Source organism: Cryptomeria japonica, chromosome 2, assembly GCF_030272615.1.
Source record: "Cryptomeria japonica chromosome 2, Sugi_1.0, whole genome shotgun sequence".
NCBI classification, from domain to species: Eukaryota; Viridiplantae; Streptophyta; class Pinopsida; order Cupressales; family Cupressaceae; genus Cryptomeria; species Cryptomeria japonica.
This window is the reverse complement of record NC_081406.1, coordinates 347,570,529-347,594,695: the sequence shown is the minus strand read 5'-3', so window position 1 is coordinate 347,594,695 and position 24,167 is coordinate 347,570,529. Positions and strand designations below refer to the sequence as shown.

The following is a 24,167-nucleotide window of genomic DNA, read 5'->3' as shown; positions in this document are numbered from 1 at the left end:
TGGTACCACATATCACTTGTTTGAGAGGCATTAGGGTTCACAATCACCTTCGTTCTATTGATGGTTTATATTGTTTATGTACATGCGTGCATATGATGTTGTATGGAGTTCCTTGTGCATACAACTTGCAAGAACCGAGCATCGACTCCTCCTCATTGCAGGTTTGAGCATGCCCAATCGACTTTCGAAGGTGACAATGGGAGATAGTATCCAGATCCTAGGTGTCCACCTTGTGTCGCTCTGATGTGGGAGCAGGGTTAACACACAAACTCTTTGTAATGAACCTTAAACTATCTAAGCAAAGGATACAAATGTGATTACAAAAGATAAACTATGGTGCCATAGAGCTGTGCCAAGTAACTCAATAATATAACTCTCAGAAAATGCTCAAAGGAAAGAACTGATTACAATCTTTTCACATTAACCTGCTCCCAAAACATGACACTAGAGTTGTACATTACTCAACACTTAGATAAAGCATTTTATTGAAGACTTCTTTCTTTGCTTGAAATATCTCAGGTATAAGAAGGAAATGAAAGCCTTTTCTACAAGACTATTTAATGAGGCTTCTTATATCTAGCTTGTTTTAATCACTGATAGAATGACAATTGGTTATGAAAGCAAGAAGTTGAATGAATGCAGGTAGAGATATTCAATATTGAAAATGAAATTAACTCACTCATCATGATATTCTAGGGCATAATAAAAATTATCAATCTAATTAAGAGAAGGTTAAAACTTAATCCTAAGATCTGAGGTATAAAAGCTTAATCAACCCCATAGGAAGGAACAAGGGTTATGCAAGATAACAAATTTGTGTATTGAAAAAGGGGGTTTCAGCGTAAATCCAGTGCAATAGAAGTGCTCCAGGGAGAAATAATCCCCAAACTGTTTTCAATTTACGAAGGAAAGCAACAGGATATTTTGAGACTTCTCAGTCCTTGATCCCAATAGTGATATGTAAACAGATTCTGATGGCAGAAAAAATGCTTAATAACTGAATAGATTCAATCCTTCAGATATAATTCATATAAATATTTGTGCTTCAAAGTTACCAGTTCAAAGTTTACAAAAAAATTTCATGCCATAGATGTTTTAAGTATCAAGGATCTCAGGGTTACAGGCTAGATATGGAAATGTGGCCCTACTAATAATACCAGTAACCGAGAAACGAAGTGCCTAGTGATAAGGAGCTCTCCTTGTTGCAAACTCAAAGAGATGTCAGAAACGAGTCAGTTCATAAAGAAGCAGGTGAAGAAAATACTGTAACTGGAGTCATCCAATCAAGAAGCACCAATAAGAAACCTCCAAGCCTTAAAGGATACCTAAAAATTTGTTGGTTAGTGAAAGTGAACCTAAAGGGCTCTAGATATGAACAGATCATTGCAGGAAGGAGAACAGGACTGCACAATAATACTTGGAGCACTAGCACATGACATTGCAAAGCACATGCAGTTAGAAAGTAATGGTCCCACATTTTAGTAGAAAAAATTGAGATTTAATGAGCATATATTCTTCATTTCCATTTGTCCTCATAAATCTATTTAAACAAATAAATGTTGGCACCTCACTTTTTAAATACAAAAGCATGTAGTTTCTTGATTTTACAAAATTTTCACAATATAAAGTACACAATTTCATATATTTCTCTCCCAATTACACTTTGGTGGTTTTCAAACTCTTAAAACCAAATTCATCTCAAAATAATTCAACTATTTAAGCTCGTTTCATATGACTTAAGATAAAACAGAAAATGGAAGGGGAAGATCTTTTACTTTTACCCTTTCATATTAACAAATACTCTATTAACACCCCTTTTGTTTACACATTATGTGTTTTACCCAAGAGCCAAATGAACAAAAAATAATAAGGCCTCAAAATAGATCTTCTTTGAACGTCTTTTATAAAATACAAATTGAATTTAAATAGATGGGATATATTCTTACCTCCTTGTTCCAAAGCGTAGGTTGTATAATAAGTCTGTATAGAGGCCCTCTTTACCAGAGTTCCTTATTCTTAGCAGTATCAGATTATTCCTTTTAAAATCATCAGGAATCATATTACCTACCTCCTGCATGACATAGACATTCAGTTTTATAGGATTACTTCAAACCTATACTGTTTAAAATGCTAAACTATCAAAACAAACTGCATAAAACTGCATAACACAATTATACTGTTCCCTTGGTATGTTTTACTCCAAAACTCATAAAACACACTTAAAATTAAAGTCATAGTGTGCATGCCAAAATAAAATTTAGAAAACTAAATATATTCTATATGACTATATGAAACTTTGATAGTAGAATTTTAAGAAAATTACAGGTTATGGCAAAACGTATTTGAGAAAAGCTTGACATCAAAAGCTAACAGAGAAATAATAGCAATTTAGGCCAAAGTGTAGAAGCTAGCTCAGTGATAGAGCTTACAATGACCTTAAATTATTTTGTTAAAAACATAAACCTTCCCAATGTTTTGGCAAGAAAGAAGAATCATCCACAGTTTTCATTGATGACACGGCAAGACCGAAATGATGAGGAAAACTCTAAGCATCCACAATCCATTGAGACATAATAGAACTCTGCACTTCTGAACAAATGTCTGTTTTATCCCAATTAATTTATAAAACAAGAAATGGAGGAAAAACTCCATCTTAAGACATATCCTTTTTTTGTATTAATTTCCATCTAAGCGTCATTTCTTTTCCATTATAATGATTCCTAGCACTTCTTTGTCCACAATCAAATATGTCCATTGGTTGCTAAGATACAATAATATCTTCCTTTATTTATTCCTATAACATGAAGTTGTAGAAAGACACTAGTAAGCACATTTCAGGTCAACTCATTATTAAGGGATCAATTCTATGTGTTGGCCATTATTAATTGTGGATTTTGACGAGTACTGTATGATTGTCAATCCTATTTCTCATGCCAATCTATTATTATGTAATGCCCCCTTTTTTACCCCTTTTGAACTGGCAGCATAGGAGTAGCATTTAATGAGTGGACTGGAAGGATAGGAATAATTAGGGTCGGTTAAATTATTTCATTAGGCAGATCAATCGGTTAGGGTCAGTTAAATAAGGAAATAACAAATAAGGCGAATGAGTCAGTTAGGGTTAGTTAAATAAGGATTGAATTGTCCATTAATTGTCATTGATTAGGGAAGGAACTTCCATTGTTAGTCATACTGCTATCGATTGAAGAAGGAACTTGTTAGTCAAATTGTAATTGATTGAGGAGAGGGGTTAGCTATGATTGAATAAGCATTATAGGCAGCACTGGCCCACTGGGTAGAACAAAGAAAGTGACTGAAATTTGAAAACAAAAACAACTAAATGCTTAGGCTTCTGATGTTCACACAACAGCTAGTGGCATTTGTAGACAGAACCCTTCAAGCATGACAAATCCGATCATCTTAGGTATAGAACCCTCAAGGAGCAAATCAAAAGTTAAAGTAACTCAGAAACTTCAAAAGTGTTTTAGATTTGTATGTGCATCAGACAAGCAGATTCAGATTTGATAGTTGTATAAAAATGGTGAATTTCAAGTTGTATGTGTGTGTTTAAATAAAATATAAAAATTAAAAAATACATTTATTAAATGTAGTATTTCTGGATTTTTTATTTTGTATGATTTTATTTTGGGTTTTTATGATAGAAGCAAAAGTCACCAAAAAATCACAACTACACTTGATTAATCAGGAATCGGGCGCGCTACTGATTTTGCAACAAAAAATGACTACTTTTCAAAAAATCATTGACCAATGATTGCAATGATTTTTTCCCATTTAAACTGTGCAAAAATTGGATGAAAACCAATAAAAAACAGCGAAAAAAAGGGTTAACCTTCCTACCAAGCCACAAAACCCCAGAAAACCACAAAAACCCTAGAAATGTAGTTCACATGCGACACCTTCAGTCACCGACTACAAACGCAAGCTTAGATGTGTGACGTGGAAAGAAAAGGTGATTGCAAATGGAGGTGGGTGATTTTCTACAGTCTTAATGCTCAATCAGTTGTCCATTTTGCAAATATTCTAAACTGTCTTGCTCTTCTACAATTGTTCCTATTCAATGTACATTTGTCCATATTTTTTGTGTTAACTATGTAGTATTTCCTCTTAGACAATCTAAATTTTTTGATAACTTTGTAGGTTTGTTTCAATTTTTGCTAGTTGTACCCTATTTGACTATTGTGGTCTCCATTCAAACACTATCTTTAGTTTGTCTTCTCTATTGTGCATTTGAAATGATTTTGTAATATTTCTTCTTTCAATTAAAAAAAATTATTAAAAGAATTGGCATTTGAAAACAGAACATTTATTAAGAGGATGGGGGCCCTAGCTCAATTGGCTAAAGCATCCTATTGCAAGCAAGAGATCACGAGGTCCAATCCCCCGGTCCACGTGGTACCCGAGGGCGTGTCATGGCAGCATCACCAGTCACGTTAAAAAGCTTGCCTTGTGCATAGCAAGTTATAGGGGCTATGCCAATCCTTATAGTCTTAAAAAAACACATTTATTGTACAAATGTAAACTTTAATGAAAGAAAAATAATAAAAAATTACTTCCATTTCATTGGTCTTTATAAGAAAATAATTAAAATTAATAAAAAATAGATCTTAGAGAAGACCTTATAGTCGCTTCATTTAATATAGGTCAATAAGGTATGAGAGAAACAACCCATATTTTAATTTTCCAAAACATTAAACATAGAAGATATTATCTAAATTTTAGACAAAGAAATATACATTTATTTTATTGGTTGGTTGACTCTTTATTCAAGTTTAGGTGTCTATTGATTATGTGAAATTTTATATTTTTAAGTCAACCTTTCAATGAATATGCATCTTCACCAAAACAATGTCATTTCAATTACATCAACATTATTAATAGAGTTTACATTTGATGACACATCATTCATTTCACAAAGAATAATACCTTCAATTGATTGGTTAATTGAGTTAAGTCCAAAATAGTATCGATTGTTATAGAATCTCTACCTTGATTGAGATGAATTAAAAATATAAAAAGATAATAGACCCAATGATTGTATTGCCTCTCTGTAATGTCCCCTAATTGGGGTATACCTGATTTTGCCCAAAGTAACAATTCCACAACATAATTTGTTTAACAAATAGTATTCTATAATTAAACCATATAATATCTATTGAACTTTCTAAAGTAAATAAGAAATTAATATCACATACTTCTATAGCTTCATTTCTAATAATCAACCATAGTAGGCATTGGTGAGGAATGCACGATATGGCACCGGGAACATTCGCTGCAACTAAGCCCAAGGGTATGATATAACACCCCTTGGCCCACAAGTGGCAGGAATTTCTTCTCCATCCAACATTGGGGTGGCCTCCTTAGAGGGAGAACCCGTATTTGCTCTACCAAACGTGTCTCCTTACTAACTCGTACATGATTGCTTCTATTCTTTAGTTTCACTTCCAACAACCAACGATTGTAGGGGTTGGAGAGGAACGCAGAATAGGGTCTCCGAAACATTCGCCACAACTTAGACCAAGGGTGTGATATAAAACCCCTTGCCCCACAAGTGGCAAGAATTTCTTATCCATCCAACATTGGAGTGGCCTACTTAGAGGGGGAACCCGTATCTACTCTCCCAATCGTGAATCCTTACTAACCCATACATGATTGCTTGTAGGAGAATAAATAAATTAAATCAATAATTGAAGAATCTAGATAGTTTAGTAATTATCCTTGTTAACTATATCAAAATACAGATGAGAATAGATATCAGACATTAACATCACATTGCATACCACAATACTAGTTAGTTCACAAGTTTGTTGTTTCTGAATGTAGATTTCTTATATCAGATCTGATCGAATTCCTCGATGCCTTCCTTGAAAAATTGATTTGTCTTATATATCCCTCAAGAGGGATTGAAAATGTTGATTTGTCTTATATATCCCTCAAGAGGGAGTGAAGGGTTGTGTCTTTTACCCGGTCACAACACTCTTAAAAGTGATGTCCCTTAATACATATCTTTTGCCCCTTCACTTAATAAATCACTGGTGTTAACTTAATGAAATTGCTGTCTTAAGTGAAATCGCTCCTCATCAATGACTAACAACACATCTATACACAAACCTTTAACACTTGTATATTAATTGTTGTGCATACACCAGTCTATGCATCGATGCTGACTTAAATTGATATCTTTCGATGGGACAAAATCGTTGCCTTCTCATTGTTGTCTAGCTAGGCCGATCAGTATTTATTTTAATCATACAAACTGATACTCGATCCTTCAATCTAAATCACAAAAAATTGAAAAGTCTTATAAATAAGACAATATTTTGAGCATTGGCATTCTTTTATTTACTTCATGGTGGGGGTGTAACAGTCCACCGTTCTCGAGATTGCTTGTCCTCAAGCAATTTTCAATTTGGATGATCAAAGATCTCAGCTCCTTCCCAAGTGGTGTCTTTTCTAGGTAAACCCTTCCATTTAACCAAATACTCAGGTATAGATTTATTCCTCAATTTATTTTCTAGCATATCAAGAACAATTTCAGGTTCTAGAATTAATTTCCCTTCATCATCGAGCGGAGGTAATTCTAAACATGGAGTAACATGTTTTCCCAGCACCTTTTTGAGTTGAGACACATGAAAGACATTATGGATCTTGCTATTAGCTGCTACTTCCAAATTCGTAGGCAACCTCTCCTATCCTTAATATCTTGAACAGTCCATAGAATCTAGGTTTAAATTTCTCAGCTTCACTAACCTTGATCAATGACTACTTATTGGGTTGTAACCTTAGGAAAACCAAGTCCCCAACTTCAAATGTCCTTTCAATCCTTTTTCAATTAACATATATCTTTTGTTGGTTTTGTGCTTGGTGTAGATTATCTTTAAGTGTATTCATAATATCCATATTTTGTTGCACAGTCTTTGGCCCGTGGTACACAACTTCCTTAGAGTATCAAACTTCCAAATAAGGTTGCCTCATAACCATACAAGGTCTTGAAGGGACTCATCCCAATCGACATATGATGGATGGTGTTATAAAAAATATTCCCTGAGGTGTAACCACTTGATCCAAGCATTTTGTTGTCTCGTAGCATAGTTCCTTAGGTATCCTTCCAACCATTTGTTTACAATCTCTGTCTATCCATCTGTTTGCAGATGATAACTTGTACTTGGTGTGAGTTATGTTCCTACTAGTTGGAAAAGTTCTTGCCAAAATAAGCTAAGGAAACGGTTGTCTCTTTCACTGACAACGTTTCTAGGTAGGCTATGTAATCTGAAATTTTCCTTGGAGAAAACATTGGCTACTTGAGGAGCTTTATAGTCAATGGATATTGCCATGAAATGTGCATACTTGGTAAGGCGGTCCACCACTACGTATATACAATCTATGGCTTGCACTTTGGGAAGCCCGGTTATGAAATTAATGGAAACACTTTCCAATTTTTTATTAGGAATAGGCAGCGGTTGTAGGAGGCTTGTTGGATAGATCTATTCTGCTTTGTTCCTTTGGCAAGTCATCCATTCTCGAACATGTTTTAGGATATCTTTTTTGAGACCTTTTCGAGAGTATTTCTCTCTTACTTGCTTATAAGTTTTGAAATACCCTTGGTGGCCGGCTAAGGGGTTGTCATGCTATTCTCTAATGATCTTCTCCTTTATCCTTCAGCCTAGTACAAGATATATCCTATCTTTATATAGGATGAGTTCTTCCACTAGTTTATATTCTTCATTTTGTTTCCTTCTAGGATGTCACTTGCCTTTGGATCCTTGGCCTATTCAGCAATAATTGAGTTCTTCAATTCATGGAGATGCATGTTATGGAGCATAAGTAGGGTTTGTGGGATAGTGCATCTGCTACAATGTTATTCTTCCCTTTCATGTATTCTATATCAAAATTATAAGCTTGTAATTTGCTGACCCATTTTTGTTGCCAGTAATGTAGATCCTTTTGATTTAGGAAAAAACTTAGGCTATTGTGGTCGGTTTTTACTATGAATTTTCAACAAACCAAATGTTGTCTAAATTTAGCCAATGCATGCATAATGGCTAACATTTCTTTATCATAAATGGAGTAATGTTTATCAAATTCTATGATTTTTCGACATTCAAATGCAATTGGGTGCTTGTCTTGCATGAGTACTACTCCAATGCCTTCCCTGGAAGCATCACATTCTAACTCGAAAGGCAATGTAAAGTCAAGAACGGCTAGAATAGAGCAAGAACTCATTATCTCCTTAAGTCTTTCGAAGGCTTGTTGGGCTGCTTCGTTCCATGAAAAGGCTCCCTTTTTTCCACACTTGAAACACAATTTTTCCTTTGAAGTTGTTCTTGATTACAAACATGTCCACACCCCCATTTCTCCTTGCACTTGAAACATAACCCTTTTCATTGAAGTGCTTTGTGGTCATCTTTAGGAGAAAATGCTCTTTGATGCCCATCTTTCTTATAGGAGGTTTTATCTCTTGATGATATATTTTTGGAGTAACCCTTATCCCTTGTTTTAGTGGTATCAAGTTGTAGGGCCTTTAAAATTGCATCTTGGAGAGTGATGGGATCAAAGGCACTTACTAGGCCACAAATAGCTTCTAATAGTCATTCCATAAATAGGTAAGTGAGTCTTTTTTCGATAAGTCTGGGAACTGTTGTGACCTTTTCACACATTGCCCCATTGCTAACAGGGACCCCCTCTTTTCCGGCTTTCTGCGTTGTTAGGTTAGGGTTCTGGCTGCTTAGTGGGCAATTTTGCGTTTCCCGTGCCCGAGTCTCGGAGTTTTGATCATGCCTAGTGTCGTCTAGGGTTTTTGAAGTTATAGGATCAAGTTGCAAATGTTGATATTTTAATGATCCTAAGTTTTGTCTAAGTGTTGACCTTTTGAGCGTTAACGTGTTTTTAAACACGTGCGTCAGTGATTTTAAAGTGCCAAGGTATTCCAAGACCTTTTGGAGTTGTTTTCTTGCTCCTAAGGTATTATTTAAATTGATTTCGCACTTTATTCCAATATTTTCCTAGTGTTTCGCTCAATATTTTGGAAAATTTGCCTAAGTCCAATCTAATTTTAAAGTTTCTAAGTGATTTTGAGTGGTTTAAATGATAAATTCCTAAGGGAAATCCATATTCCAAGGGTTAGAGGGTCAAATTCCATGCTAGAGGTGCTTTTCCCCTCACATTCCAGACTACCCACCCCTTTCCCCCACTCAAAATCCACACTACACATGGGTTTCCCCTGAAATCCATACTGGCTATTATTTTCCACCACTGTTTATCCATACCTGGATCGATTTTCCACTCAAAGTGCTAAAATTTGGCTAAGTGTCAGGATTTATCCAGACTACCATCGATTTTCCGCCAAGAGTGCGGATTGGAGTGCGGACTATAGTGCAGACAACATTGAGGATGATTCCATGCCTGGGTCGATTTTTCACCAGGATATTTTGAGACAAGTGACTGCAGATTTTGTCCGGATTTTCATCCAGACAAAGGTCGATTTTCCACTGAGAGCATTTTAACGAGTTTTGAGTCTGGATTTTCATCCAGTCTGAGGTCGAATTTCCACCAGGGAGTAACTTTTGCAAGTGAAGTGAGTTTGGAGTGTGGATTTTCAATCCAGACTGCCATCAATTTTCCCCTGGGGAGTTTTGTGTGCATTTTTGATGAATTTGAGCATGGATTTTTATCAAAGCTAGGGTCGATTTTCCCTTATGGGGAAATTTTTGACACTTAAATGATTTTTAAAGGGATTTTTCAATCCCAACCCAAGTCGATTTTCCCTTGGAGGCTTAATTTGGACTTAAATTGAAATATTTAATAAATGAGCCCCATTTTTAATTACTTTTAAATAATGATTAATGATTATTTAAAATTTTAAAAGCAAAATTAAATAACTTGCAATAAACATTTAATATTTTAACCTTCTAGAAGCAAGTTAGTTTTTAACAAGCAAGTATTTAAGCAAGTGTTTTATCCCACATTGCTTGTGTGGTGAAAGTAAGAGGTAAATGCAAGTATAAGAGAGGAGCCTTAGCATTATTTTATTATTAAATCTGCCAGGTGTCTACATGAAAGGCGATTTTCCTCCAAGATTGGGCGAATTTTAGCAAGGCATTGAAGTCAAGTGTTGGGTTGAGGATTCCTTCCTCCTCCATTTTTTCCAACTTGCTGATCTATTCCCTTTGCTGCCATTAAAGACCATTTCCAGATTTTCAATTTTCCAAGTTTGGCGATTTTTTTGCAAGTTTGGCGATTTTGTGTTTGGAGACTTGGGCGATATTTTCCTCCATTTTTTGCTTGTTGTTCCAGTCTTCCATTGTTGCAGATCCGGGCTGCCATTGATGATATTTTCAGAATTTTAGTATGGCGCCATAGTTGGGAAAATTTCGATTTTATTTGAAGAGTGGTTTGGTGCCACATTTTGGTGATTTTCATCCATGCTTGGTGGCTGCCATCATTCCCAGCTTGCTGATTCGCTTCAGATCTGAGGTTTGCTTCAAATTTGACCTCCATTAATGGCTGCCCATTAATTTTCAGACTTAAGTTTTCTTTGCCCAGCCAATTCCAACTTAGGCAATTTGCATTTGGAGGTATTTTATGGAGTTTTATGTGCATTTTCAGACCATCTTATCGCTGTTGCAGGTCTGAAAACTCCATTGTTAGGCGGTTGTCCTCAAAAAATTTCATTTCTGGCCACCTAACCACTTTGGCGATTTTGCTTGGAGCTGATTCCTTAGCCATTTTTCATCATTTTTAGGGATTTTTAACTACTTTGCAAGGTGCTGGTAAGTCTGAAGTAATCAATTTTCAGACTTGTCCTCAGAGATTAATCTTTTACCAGCCACACTTACATTCCTGAATATGATTGTTTTCATCATTAAAACTGATTTTTTATCGAGTTTATGCACATTTTTGAAGATTGCAACATGTTTTAAAAGTCTGATTTTCAAGTTGTCTTCAGAATTGTTGACCTCCATTGTTGACTGCGGAAGGTGTCTTCAGACATACATTGTGTGGAAACACAAAACTTTCAAACCTTTCCTTAGTCATCATTAATCCGGTATACTCCTTTGCATTTTAGCCTGCATATTTTCTAAGCATAAGGAGGTATTAGTGAATTTTATAGAGGGTTTCCATGCCTTAGTGTTGTCACATTTTGAACTTAATTGTTAAAATTTACCAAGTGTATGGATTATTTTCCTGACTCCATGCCCTAGTTAGCTAAAATCTTTAGAAAGTCAGGAATTTCATTAAGAGCATTATTTATTTTCCTAAGTCTAACTTCAAGCTTCGTCCAGGTGCGATGTCAAAGTCTGGATATAAGGAAAGGAAAGAACTATTGAAGGTGCTGGAGACTGGATTCTATCCAGAGCTCAAGATTTCATCCAGATGGAAGGAGATCACAGATACAAACATGCATTTCCTAGACTTCGACCAGATGCAGCGTCAGATGTTCGGAGTCGATGATCAAGTTCCTTCCCCAGCATATGCGAACATTATGAAGAGTGGTATTTTCCATGCCGTTGGATTTCCACAGTCCATACAGTGCAGTGAGCTTATCCTGGAGTGTGCACGATGTTACGATCCGCTCACGAGAATGATCAAGACTCCTAAGGGCGTTGTCATCGCCTACCTTGTTGAGGATGCTATTGCAGAGGTGTTCGGAATTCCACGCGGAATACACATGAAGGATGTGACCAAGGATGAATATGAAGAAAGATACAAGAAGAAGATGCGTGTATGCAAGAATTTGATTAACAAAGAGTGGATGATTGAGCCTAGGTCTCATCATTCCAAGGCTCCAAAGACACTCATGTGCATAGATTTCAAGGAGGAGTATAGTGATTTGATATTCCTACTCAACAAAGTGATGGGGATGCCACAGGGAGCAATATTCGATGGATGGATGTTCTACTTCATCCAGGATTGTCTTAGGGGAACGTTAGTAAATTGGTCCAAGATTATAAGTGACAATCTGGATTTTCAATTGAGGAATGTAGAGCGGTCCAAATCATTTGCCATGACTTCTTGCCTGGTATACCTACTTGCACAGTTTGTTTCATACAGAGGATTAATATGCAAAGGTGAAATTGGGAATGGGCAAGGACAATTCAGGAGTCATGAATGCTACCCCCAGCTGAGCATGTATAGAATTGAAGACTATAAGAGAGTGAATGATGCATTCACTATGTACATCACACGAATGCTGCAAGGCAAAATCCACAGAAGATTGTCCAAGGAGGCAACAGAGTTAATAGAGAAATATGGATCGTGGTATATTCAGTTTCCCACTTTCACGTACCTTAGGATTCATGGGTTTCAATCTGAACCTTACAGACTGCCTAGGTATCCAACCAACAGAATGATCTTGTTGGAAGTGGTGAGACAGCTTCTAGAGTTCGATGTTATTCAAAGAGAGAAGTACAGGACAGGCATGACATTCCCTATTTCAGTTGGGAAGATGCTAGAGGTTTGTCAGTCTGCCATAGCCGCCAGCACTGTGAATGAGGAGCTTGCATTCTATCAATTTGCTACAAACAAGAAAAGAGAAAGATTTGATCCACACAAGAAAGTAGGAAGGATCAGGGGAGAGAAGTTCATTCACAAAGTTGACATAGAAGATTATTGGGCTAACCTGATGGATGAGCAAGCAGTGAAGAGAAGAATGTGGTCCAGAATGTCAGTGGATTTCATGAGAAAGTGTGGACTTTTCCTCATTCCTGATCAAGTATTAGATGATAGAGATCATACACATCCACAGTATGAGAATGAAATGAAGAAGGCAATCCTATTGCCTAATTGGTCAGAGTCAGAAGAGATTGACCTAAATATATTGATGAGAGAGGTCTTGAATTTCTCCCATACATGGGTGGATATACAGATGAATAAGTTAGTTGATATGGGTGTTCCCTTCACTTATGAAAGAATGAAGCCGGAAGAGTCTATTTCCAAGGATGATCAGAGGACTATCAGTGATGTCAGGATTCATGCAGACGAAGAGAGTCAAGCTCCCAAGAGAAGGAAGAACACGCCAGGAGAAGTTAAGGTCGGAGGGAAGAAGATTGAGGAGGTGAAGAAGAAACAGAAGACTATCATTCCTCCACTTATCATTCCTTCACCCCCTCTCAGTCTCTCATCAATCGAAGTGATTGAAGTAACAAAGAAGAACAAGGAGACTCAGCAGTGTTCCAACGCAGTGATACTGCCAGGGAATATTCAGGAGTTCCATGCCACAGCGACATCTGCACCTCTGAATGAGAATGATGATCAGTCGGGATCCCCTACTGTCCTTTTGGAAGTTAGTTTGGGAAATGAGATATATGATTTAACCGGGAATAATCTTGATGATAATGATGATGTTATCTCGGCATTGAGAGGACTTGATCGAGAAATGTGTCTCAATGATGGTATGGAGATGGCCGCTATTCCTGAATGGCTGATGACAAGTATGGAGAAAAGTAAACAAATGATAGAGGTACAGCCTATTGATGATATTGATGACTACCTAGCTAGGAATGCTAAGGAGAAGGAGCCCAAGAGAGCGAAGATTTTGTCGCATATAGCTAGAGATGAGACAGGAATGCGGATTGCACAAATTGTTGTTCCTATTGCAGGCGTGACAGCGAACATTGCTACTCCTATGGATTTCCAGATCACTTCAGTAGCCCTTGGTCGTACATCCAGAAAGCAAGAATTTTAGGAGGCCAATAAGTAGAAGAGCTTGGTGCTTCCTATAAGAAGAGATTGGTGTCTCTTGCCGAGTTGGTGCTCAGTTGTGGGGATTGGTGTCTCCAACAGGTTGGTGCCTGCAAATTCTGTAAGTGAGAATTGGTGTCTCTAGTGAGTTGGTGCCTGCAAATATTGTAAGATCAATTTATTTTGTTGTGGCTGGATTTGGACAATAGATCCAAGCAATCTTCCTTTGTGGTTTTTCCCTGAAAGGGTTTCCATGTAAATCTTGTGTTCTTCATTGTGTGAGTCTTATGTGTTTGCTATTATTGTGGTTGTTAAATTTTAAATAAGTAAAAGTTAGTCTTATATTGATTCACCCCCCCCCCCTCATTATAAGTGTGTGCTCATCACAAGTAATGACTGATTCAGCCCATGTGTGTAAGTTAGTTGGACTGATGGTAGCGGGTGCTTATAAGCACATTTTTTTGACCCATTATTGTGTTCATGCATTGAACAATACCTTGAAGGACATTTGGAAGATAAATCAGGTGAAGGGAGTGGTGTCAGAGGTTGGAGATGTGTAGATGTTCATTTGCAACCTTCACACTTCACTTGCTTTGTTCAAGACATTTTTAAGGAATTCCTCAAGCTTGTCAACACTAGATATGAGAGTTGCTTTATTTTGTTAGAGAGGATGCCTGAGGTTCAGGGGGCTTTACAATTAATGTTAGTCAATGCAGAGTGAAGTAGACGGCAAGAGGCAAGCATATCGGAAGGAAGAAGTGTGAAACAAAAAATCCTTGATGATGACTAGTGGTCCACAATGAGGTAAGAAAATTGCTGATTTTATTATTTAACTTTTAAAATGTTAATTTAATAATTTATTAATGTTTCTAACTCATAAAATATATCCATTCTTTTTAAAGATTTTAGTTTTTGTAACTTGTTTGCACCTGCAAATATGTTTGCTCCATCATTGAGCCTATTGTGCAAGTAATTAGAAATGTTGATATTGACTCTCCTAGCCTTGAAGAAATTTATGAGGCCCTCAATAGCATGCTTGAGTGGATCAAGCAAGCAATTCAAAGCAAGGATCCTACTTTGGGTTTTTATGAGAAGCATTTTAAGCCCATTGAGACACAACAGTGGTACACTATGACCACCCCACTTCATATGGCACCATATGCTCCTAATCCCGAATGGTATGCAACAAGGCCTGGGAGAGTGCCTCCATCTCATGATGAAGAGATGAAATAAGGTTTATTGAAGGCCCTTGGAAAAATGTATATTGAAGAGTTGTCTGCTTTACTTCGCACACAATGGCTTGCATTTGTCAATCTTTGTGGTCCAACCTTCAACAGACCAAACACGGTGTCAAATAGAGCTACATTAGCTTAAACCGACCCTATTGGATGGTGGACATGGCATGGGAAGGATGCACCGGAGTTGAGGTTACGTGTTATTGGTCTTCTTTCATAGGTTGCCAACTCCTCTACTGCAAAGAGGAATTGGTCCACATATAGCTTCAAACAATCAATCAAAAGGAACAACCTTACCCCTAGACAATCAGAAAAGTTAGTGGCTATACACAATGCTTTGTGGCTACAAGATCCACAAACTCCTAAGTATCGTCAAACTTTTGCCTCACGTTGGGATGTTGATACTAAAGATGCTATACAAATCAATGAGGTAGAGACACACGAAGGATTGGTTGGGGTTCCATTGCCTGAGACAACCCCTTATACTGGCAATGACATAGACTTGAGCTCTGATTTTGATAAAGACCTACTAGTTGCATCTGCTGAATAGGGACCATATATTTTCTATGTTTTTGTCATTTTATAGTTTTAACATTGAGCCTTTGGGCATTTTGTTATAATTCTTATATAATATGTATGCACGTTGACAATGAAAGCATTTGAATTTTGTTAATTTGTTGTCAATTCTCATGTGAAATCTCAATTTTAGTCTAATGTTACCTATTAAGCTTCTACAATGTCTATGATGAATGCTTTATCAATGTTATGATATGAATATTTGAAATCTCTCTATATTTTTTAAAATTTCCCTAGTTTTTAATAGCCATCCCCTAATGTACTCCTCTACTGGAAACACGGTCCCCTATCATCCCCGTCCCAAAAACTTGAGGGAGCATAGTTGTTTATGTTTCATTTCATTGCCCAATTTACTTCACTCTAAGGAGTACTCATTGTTTGATTCCTCTTGAACCCAAGATTTAAGTAATTACAAAACAGGACCCCTAGGAAGCAATTAATTGAACTTAGAATAGCAATATGACACAACCATTTATTATTACAAGTAAAATTTATTTGAGTTCAATTGTTTAAATTTCATTCCATAAGCCAATTTACTTCAGAATAGCTAGAAGCTTATAGAATGAATCTTGATCTTTTAAAGATTTCAAAATTTTGAATTCACTTGTTTAAATTTCATTCCATAAGCCAATTTACTTCAGAATAGCTAGGAGCTTATAGAATGAATCTTGGTCTTTCAAAGATTTCAAAATTTTGTGCAATTATTTTACCTATGTCGAAGTGAAGACAGAATTGTTCAAACAGTGTTTCAGTAAAGCAAACTTATCATGCATGAGCACTCATTATTTCAATTTATAGCAGAAGGGAAAGAAAAACTAGCTATAAATGATCCAAGTTGAGAACAAATGATACAGTAAGATGCAACAAAGCTTGTCCTAGGTGAGATTTGATCCTTGAACTATAAATGTTGCATCAGCATCATGTGCTGTGCACAACATTTTAGTTCTTCAAATCACTTTTTTAAACTAACTTGGAAGAAAAGAGTCTGTAAGCATTGCAATCTCAAAAAACATAAATCAATTATTGAAATGTAATTTAATTTAAAGAATACCTCGGAAAGAATACAGTCATTCCTTCTATGCTCTTCCTGAAGCCATCGTGCATATATTGGTCCAACTGAAGCATTTACAATATCTAAGAGAAGCCTTACACATTCACCTTGGTCTAAACTTTTTCTGTTTAGTGGAACCTTGCCAATCTGCTAACACAACTGTACAAAATGTCAATCAGCAAAAAAAATCAACATGGAAAGATAATAACACAGAAAATTCAAGCTTTAGGGAAAAAGAGAAGCACAAATATATAATGCCAGGATACCAAAACATTTACTACAATTCTTACAAACCATTTTATGCCCCTGCCTGCCCTAGAAAAATTATTGAATATGTAATAACCAATCTAACAAGGAGTCAAATTGGCAAATCAATTTAAGAGCTCAGATACCCAACCCACAAAAATATTGTACTCATGCCATACAGAAGGTGGCTGACGGCCTTCCCAAATATGGAAATGGTCATCAAAGTAGGGATAACACAAGAAAGGCAGCATAAGATCATAATAAAAGTAGCAACACCAAGTTGCAACCTATGTTTCAAGAAAAAGGATTACATTAAACAAGTGCAAACACTATGCAATCAGCTATCTTTGTAGAAGCATACTCTCCATGAAAAGGAAGACCGCGTGACTTAAGCTTTAGATGAGCACCTGAACAAGCTAAAACTAAGTATATTCATGTAATAGTATAATCATAGGCTAAAGATATTTTATAAGAAGATATATTAACATCACAGTACATCTTTGATTAGGCTCAATATTTAGGAGCAAGGCCAGGCAAGATTATATTGATAAACAGTGGAATATAAGGATGTGCCCATGTGCCCCATCGTAACTTTTAGTAGGATATGGAATATAACCAGAAAATAAAATAGAAGAGATGTGCTCTATAACTTTGAAAGTAAGCTAAATTAAAGTTGTGGCAGATAAAAACGGAACCTATCCTTGCTCCTTATGCTTTGTGATCTTATCTATGGTCAAAGTCAGCACGATAAGATACAGGTAAAAAATGGCATGTAACATACTTAGACGTGAGTTAACAATAATGAAAAACAACCAAGAAGAACAATTATCACCAGAATATCAAAACTGGACTTCATTCAAATCAAATGTGCTTGCACAAAGAATAAAAGGTCTTAAAAAGAATAATATAGAAAAATTAAATAAGGATATTTTATAAGAAGATATTTTAACATCACTAAACATCTTCAAATATGCACAATATTTAGGAGCAAGGTCAACCAGGACTATATTGATAAACGGTAGAATAGAAGGATGTGCCCAAGTGGAACTTTTACTAAGAATTGAACAAAAGCAGAATAGCAGGCACATGCTCTATGACTTTAAAAGAAGCTAGGTTAAAGTTGTAGCAGATAAAAACACAACCCATCCTTAATCCTTATGCTTTGTGACTTTCTACATGATCAAAATCAACAGAATAAGATACACCTAAAAATGGCATGTGGCGTACTCAAACATGACTTAACAATAATGAAAAACAATTAAGAATAACAATTATTTCCATAATATCATAACTAGACTTTATTCAAGTCCATTGTGCTTGCAGAAAGAATAAAAGATCTTAACAATAATATAGAAAAATGAAATTTTAGAAGCATAGAGTTATTTGCAAGAAATACTTCTTCTCAAATGAGCCACTGCATGCATTTTTGCACTCACATATGAGTGTTTTAAAACAATATTGAAGTTGTTATAAACCGATGTTCAAGATATGTTAAAACAGAAATAACCTACAATTCAACACAAGGAGACTTCCAATGCAGCTTATACGCATAAGTTGTACCTGCCTATTTCAGAATGACACGTCAATAAGACCATCCGATTGTTCCCTATGGTACACATCAACAGGGATAAGGGTACTCAAGTGTAAGATGTTTGACTCCCGGCATTAAAAACAAAGCTAAGATAGATTCATTAGGTGTGCTTGGAGATACAGACGACCTAGACATAATTCACACTGACAAAAGACATTCCAGAAGAAAACAGTTTCTTTCGAATATAAAATATGCAATTTATTGCTCAGATGAACTTCTCCATGCATTCAGAAGTAACTCTTACAGAACATAAAACAGTAGGGGTCATTTAAGTTTATAGGTTACTATAAATTGCTACTACGAATACATCCCATCAGCATATACAGAAAAGCTATAATTCAAGACATAGGCATTCATGAAAAGAATTGTTAGGTAAAAAGTCAATGCCTGCCTCTTTGTGAAGATGATCCAATGTTGTCCAGAGAAGTCTTAATCTTGGACCCTTCTCAATAGCTTGCAAACTTATCATATTGCTCTTCCCAGGATTTTCACGTTCCAAGAACACAGTTCCATAGCTATCATTTTTCTCAATAACATTCACAGCTGTTGTAAGTTTCCTTTGCACAATGTTCCAGATGTCACCCACATTATTATTGTTCTCTTTCTTTTCAAGCCTGTCAGTTCAGAAAATCATGAATGAAATTATTTGAGATATAAAAATGAAATGTGTTGTAATTACTTCTATGCTAAACACCCTGGTCAGCAACTTGCCAATTGGAAACAATACTACCTAATCAAGCTTTTACTCGCTAGTAGTCACCTGCTGAAGAGAATATTATCTGCTGAGGCATTATCCAAATTTGCAATGTCATTCTGCCTTCTTCCAGAAATTTGAGATCTTGGGGTGACTATTCCAGCCATATATGCTAGGACAACAGTGGTAGCTAATAGCACCTCATCCACAGCAGATGTCCACTCCAAAGACATGACGTTTCCAATATCTACCAGAGCTGCAAAGCATTGAAATCCAGAAGAATTTTTGCAACCTCTTGAATGTTTGTAATCACTATAATTCCATACCGAATCATTTGATAAGCCAGAAGAATTAGAACTAAAACTGCAAGGCTCCTTCAAAAATGATGCAAAACAGGAAGTACTCCACAAAAATCTATGTTTTCTTTCACAGAGATGTTTCCTTCCCATGTCTCCAAATGCAAGCACGTCCAAAGAATAGATTTTCTGAGAATGATAGCATGGTGTCCAAAGCAAGCCTTCAGTCCAGCTTCTATGCAATCGTCCTAAAGCAAAAAAATGACTTTGATATTGGCCATGGTATTGTTGAAAAGAATGCTTCCTCCCAAGGAAAAGGTGAGTCTCAATATGCCCTAAATGTCTCTTACTGTGAACCAAGCTTTTGCCAAAGATTCTATCATTTTTGTAGAATTGACTAGGTTGAGGTTGTGAATAGACAGCAGATGAGATAGCAGCCCAGTCTGCCATCTATGAATATTTACAAGATTATGATAAGAGAAGAGCAAAGAGTTCCTTCTAAATGCCAATCCAGCTGCATTGTCTCCAGCATAGAAATAATCAGATCAGGAACAAAGATTTGATCCTGTCAATAATATACGCCCAAGGCAAGTATGATTGTTAAAGGCCACCAACGAAGTCTTGTGTCCTGTAAGTACAATTAGATTAACAAATTCATGTCATTGACCACAATTGTTAAATATTATGCTAGAAATAGAAACATTTGACTACTACACAGATAATTTGTATTCATCTTGATATCCATTGGAACTTTTTCTTCACAAATGCTTACTTGCCTTGTTAATATAAAAGCTGCAGTATTCATATAAGATGAAATAAAGTAAGAAAGCGACAACAAGAACTACAGATTAATTTGATGTATAGAATCCCAAAGATTTATCTATGGCTTAAGGCATGTTAAACATAAGTCATCAAAATAAACTGTTAAAGAGTGTGGAATCATATCTAGGAACTTACACAAAAGTAGGGAAAGAAAAGAAAACAAATGCAATCATTCTGAGAATTTGAACTGACTGTTAACTTCAACGGTATTTCAGTTGGTAGATGCTTAGCTCAAGTCTTGCTCATCTAAATGTATAAAATCAAATTCAATAACCAGACCCCTTTAAATCCCTAGTGATGCAAAAAGATGTTCTGTAATGTCCCTAGTGATGCACAGTGATGTTCTGTAATGTCCCCACTTTTCGTGTGATCACTCGGTTGCATAGTTTTGCCTGTTAGCCACCTCCGCAAGTGAATCCAGTGGTTAGGAGGTGATGGAGTGTGCAAGTAGGCCCCATACTTAGCTAATGTTGGACATGGTCGCTCTAATTAGAGTGAACTTTATATTAAAATGTTATAAAGTTACTTTATTCTAAAAATAGAAATATTTTATAAAAGTGACTTTATAAAGTAATATTATTTAATCACAACATTAAAAGTCCTTAAGTGGCACGCCTACCTAGGTAAGTTGTTTTGTTTTTTAAAGGTGGGCAAGTGATTAATGACAAATCATACCCTCAAGGTTAGACACCAAATTGGAGAAGGAAGATTCCAATGGAATCTTTAATTGATACCATTGTGACATGCGATTTAGGGTTTGTGGGCATAAAGCCACATTTGGCGTGGAGTTTAGGTATCATATCTCATTCATTTTATTATAATTTCTTTCTGTAATCAATCTGCAGCAGCAGAACAGAAGTTTTAAACAAATTGGGGACGGAAACCCCCAGGTTGCTGGAGTTTATCGGCATAGCGGCACATAAGGAAGCTTCAATTCAGGCCATTGGGAGGTCAAATCTGAACCATTTGGGATTATTACAGTAGTAATAATTCATCTACAGCAATTCTGGACAGCTTTTGGAAATTAATCATCAATCCAGGCATTGGCAACAACAAATCGCCATAGAAGGGAAGCTAAAGTTCAGGTCACTGAGGGTCGAAATCAGCAGAATTACAGACATAGCAGCATCTACAGGGCATAAATATCAGATCTGGGCAATTTTAAACCTTCAACAGCGAATTTGATAGCCATTCTTGCAGGCCGTACCCTCCAGCAGTAAGTCATACCTTCCTTTCATACCTAAGGAGTAGAAAAAAAAAATACAAGCAAAATCGGTGTGGTTTACAGGTTTGAATTCATTGTTAGGCTTCTAGAATAGCAATTCAGGTTGCTTCATGGCTGAACTAACACTTGATTGATCAGCATCATCATTTCAATGGGTCAAAAGCAGAGATTTTGGGTAGGCTCGCCTGGCAACATTGAGGGTTTTGTACCAGAACAACTATTTCTTGCATTCTTTATCTTAGATAATTTAAGTTGGGTCTAGTAAAGCTTATTGGAGCCATTGACAACCTTTGGAAGCTCCTGTGAAGATCCATTCCTTATTCGGGCAATAAAATTGAGCCCACCAGGCAACCTCTAGATACTTGGTATGTGACTTTGGGCTTGTATGAAATAAACTTGCATTATTTGGCATTATCATTAACTGTAATGAAATAACCAAAACTCTGAATTCGGGTTTCAGTTTGTTGCTTTTTTATTTCTTGCAATTATATTACGATTTACATCATCCATTCATGTTTTCTAAACCCTAAAAGCGCAAGAAACCCAAAAACCACATCAAATCCTAAGGCAACTACTCACGGGTCAAAGAATTCAGTCAAAATAGACCAATCAGATTAGAGCCAATTCCTAGTTGGTATCTTTCAGTGATATCAGAGCATAATCCTGCCAGCCTGTGAGGCGGTAATTGCATTCACTTGGTGTGATTGGATTTGGTTTTCAGTTGGACAGTAAAAAGAATCATCATGACAGGGTTATGTAAAAATAAACAAGCAATGAGTAAATTTGATCAAACACCTTCAAAGAGTTCAAGACACTCTAGAGGTACAACTACATCTAAAAGTACAAGGAGGAGCCCCCCTACTAAAGCATTCAATGATACACTCATGAGCAACTATCATAAGTATTACTCCCTTCCAAAAAAGGTACAGTAAATGCTTACCTTCACCCAATTTATGGGTATTCCAGATGAAGCTGAAGATGCTATGAATTCATATCAGCTACAAATAAAAGGAGAACCAATTGACTCATCCATAAATGAGGTTTGTAAAAATCTCTATGAGGAATTTGATGAACATGCTACAAGGGATGAAGTGGTACCTATGAATGTTGAAAACATGTCACAAAGGTATGGCAACCATTCTAATTTTTATAATAGCAGTCCTTCATATGAACACATTGATGATTCAAAGGTCATGGCACATGAGGAGGAAGTTGTAGGAGGGATTCCAACAATTGGCACACAATATATGAGTGTTAAACAAGAGGGATGCAAGGGGAAAACAAGCCATAGCAGCCCTGACTTTTATGGCAGCAGTCTTACTACTGAGCATAAACATGATTTAGATGCTTTGGTACATGAGGATGATGGTTGTGAGGGGTTATCTAATGCAAACACACATTGTTTGGGTGTTACTGATGCTTTTGATATTGAAGATACATGTCACAATGAGTCTGATTTTTCAAATCAGACCTTAGATGATGGGAACAAAACAGAAAATGTGCCTAATGGTGATGGTTCCGAGGAGAGTTTGATGGATGTGTGTGAGTCTATCTTGATACAAGAGGTGTATTTTGAACTTAGCAAATCAGCAGCCTCTAGCATGTCATTTGAGCCACCCCAAGAGGTTCATAACAGCAGTACACTTGATGAGGATATGTGCAAAGTTGGTAGCACACTAGAGGGTGTTTACCAAACGGATAGTGATGGTGACTCAGCCTCATACCATACTACAAATGACAAACCAGGAAAATTGTATGGGGGTGATGAGTTTCATAATCCTCATAATTTGGCAGGGCAATTGAAGGTGAGCGAAGGCATGATTGCTTCAGCCTTAGAACACTTTGATGTTGTTCAGCAGTTGGTGGTATATTGTTTATGGACACCAGGCACATATGAGCACCGTGATGGTGGACTTTCCCTTGCAGAATTTCAGGCACTGAGAGAAGCAGTTGGGATAATGAAGAGAAATTATCTACAGCTATTATCAGATAGAGATCATCTTCTCATGCTCGTTGGAATCTATCATGATGCTTTAGAGGGAAAGGAAGAGGAGGTTGATGAGCTCACATATGAGCTTGAGGTCACCATGGACTCCTTGAAGAACACTCAGACAGCCCTTCAAGAGTCCCAGTTACAGATTGAGGAACTTACCGTGGAGTTGAGGTTGGCACAGTATTCACCATCCACAGGTACAGTTCTGATTCCTATGGCATATACTAATGATGAGCATACACCCACTGGTAGCAGTAGTGAGCACATGGAGGATGCGGCTACATCCATTACATCGACTAGAGCAGATGACATATATGGGATGAGCGCTTTAGTAGAGAGTAGCAAAGGACCATCTGTTGCATCAGGTGATTCTGAGGATAGCCCTATTGTCGTGGTACATGATGATTTTGATAGTGTCTCCTATTTGAGGATTGGAATCACTCCTTTTGACTCAATGGGTATTAAGGGTCACGTGTTGCCAGATGCAGAATATATAGTGGATCAGCTTCATGATGTTGGTAGTGGTCCTATTGATGTATCTCTTAGTGGAGTTGTTACCCTAGAGAGGACTTCGTTGAGTAGGTATGACATGCATACTCCATTGATCACTTTATCATTTGATTCTCTTGACATGGCAGTGATGTTCTTGCTGATCAGTGACTCCATGATCTTCGACACCTTAAGGACAGGTAGTTGTCCAAGCCGGAGTCGTATACCCTTCACAAATTTGGCATTGATTA

General features: G+C 36.7%; 1 protein-coding gene across 1 annotated transcript in view; it reads right to left on the bottom strand.

Moving 5' to 3' along the window:
* LOC131065240 (uncharacterized) overlaps positions 1 to 24,167 on the bottom strand; it is a 133,618-nt gene that overhangs the window by 53,728 nt on the left and 55,723 nt on the right. The window contains exons 3-6 of the mRNA XM_057999702.1: positions 19,158 to 20,015; positions 18,789 to 19,011; positions 16,561 to 16,707; positions 1,947 to 2,071 (exon numbers count right to left, since the gene is read on the bottom strand). Of these exons, the coding sequence (XP_057855685.1) occupies positions 1,947 to 2,071; positions 16,561 to 16,707; positions 18,789 to 19,011; positions 19,158 to 19,837 (1,175 nt within the window). The 5' untranslated portion in view covers positions 19,838 to 20,015. The remainder of the gene's footprint in view (positions 1 to 1,946; positions 2,072 to 16,560; positions 16,708 to 18,788; positions 19,012 to 19,157; positions 20,016 to 24,167) is intronic.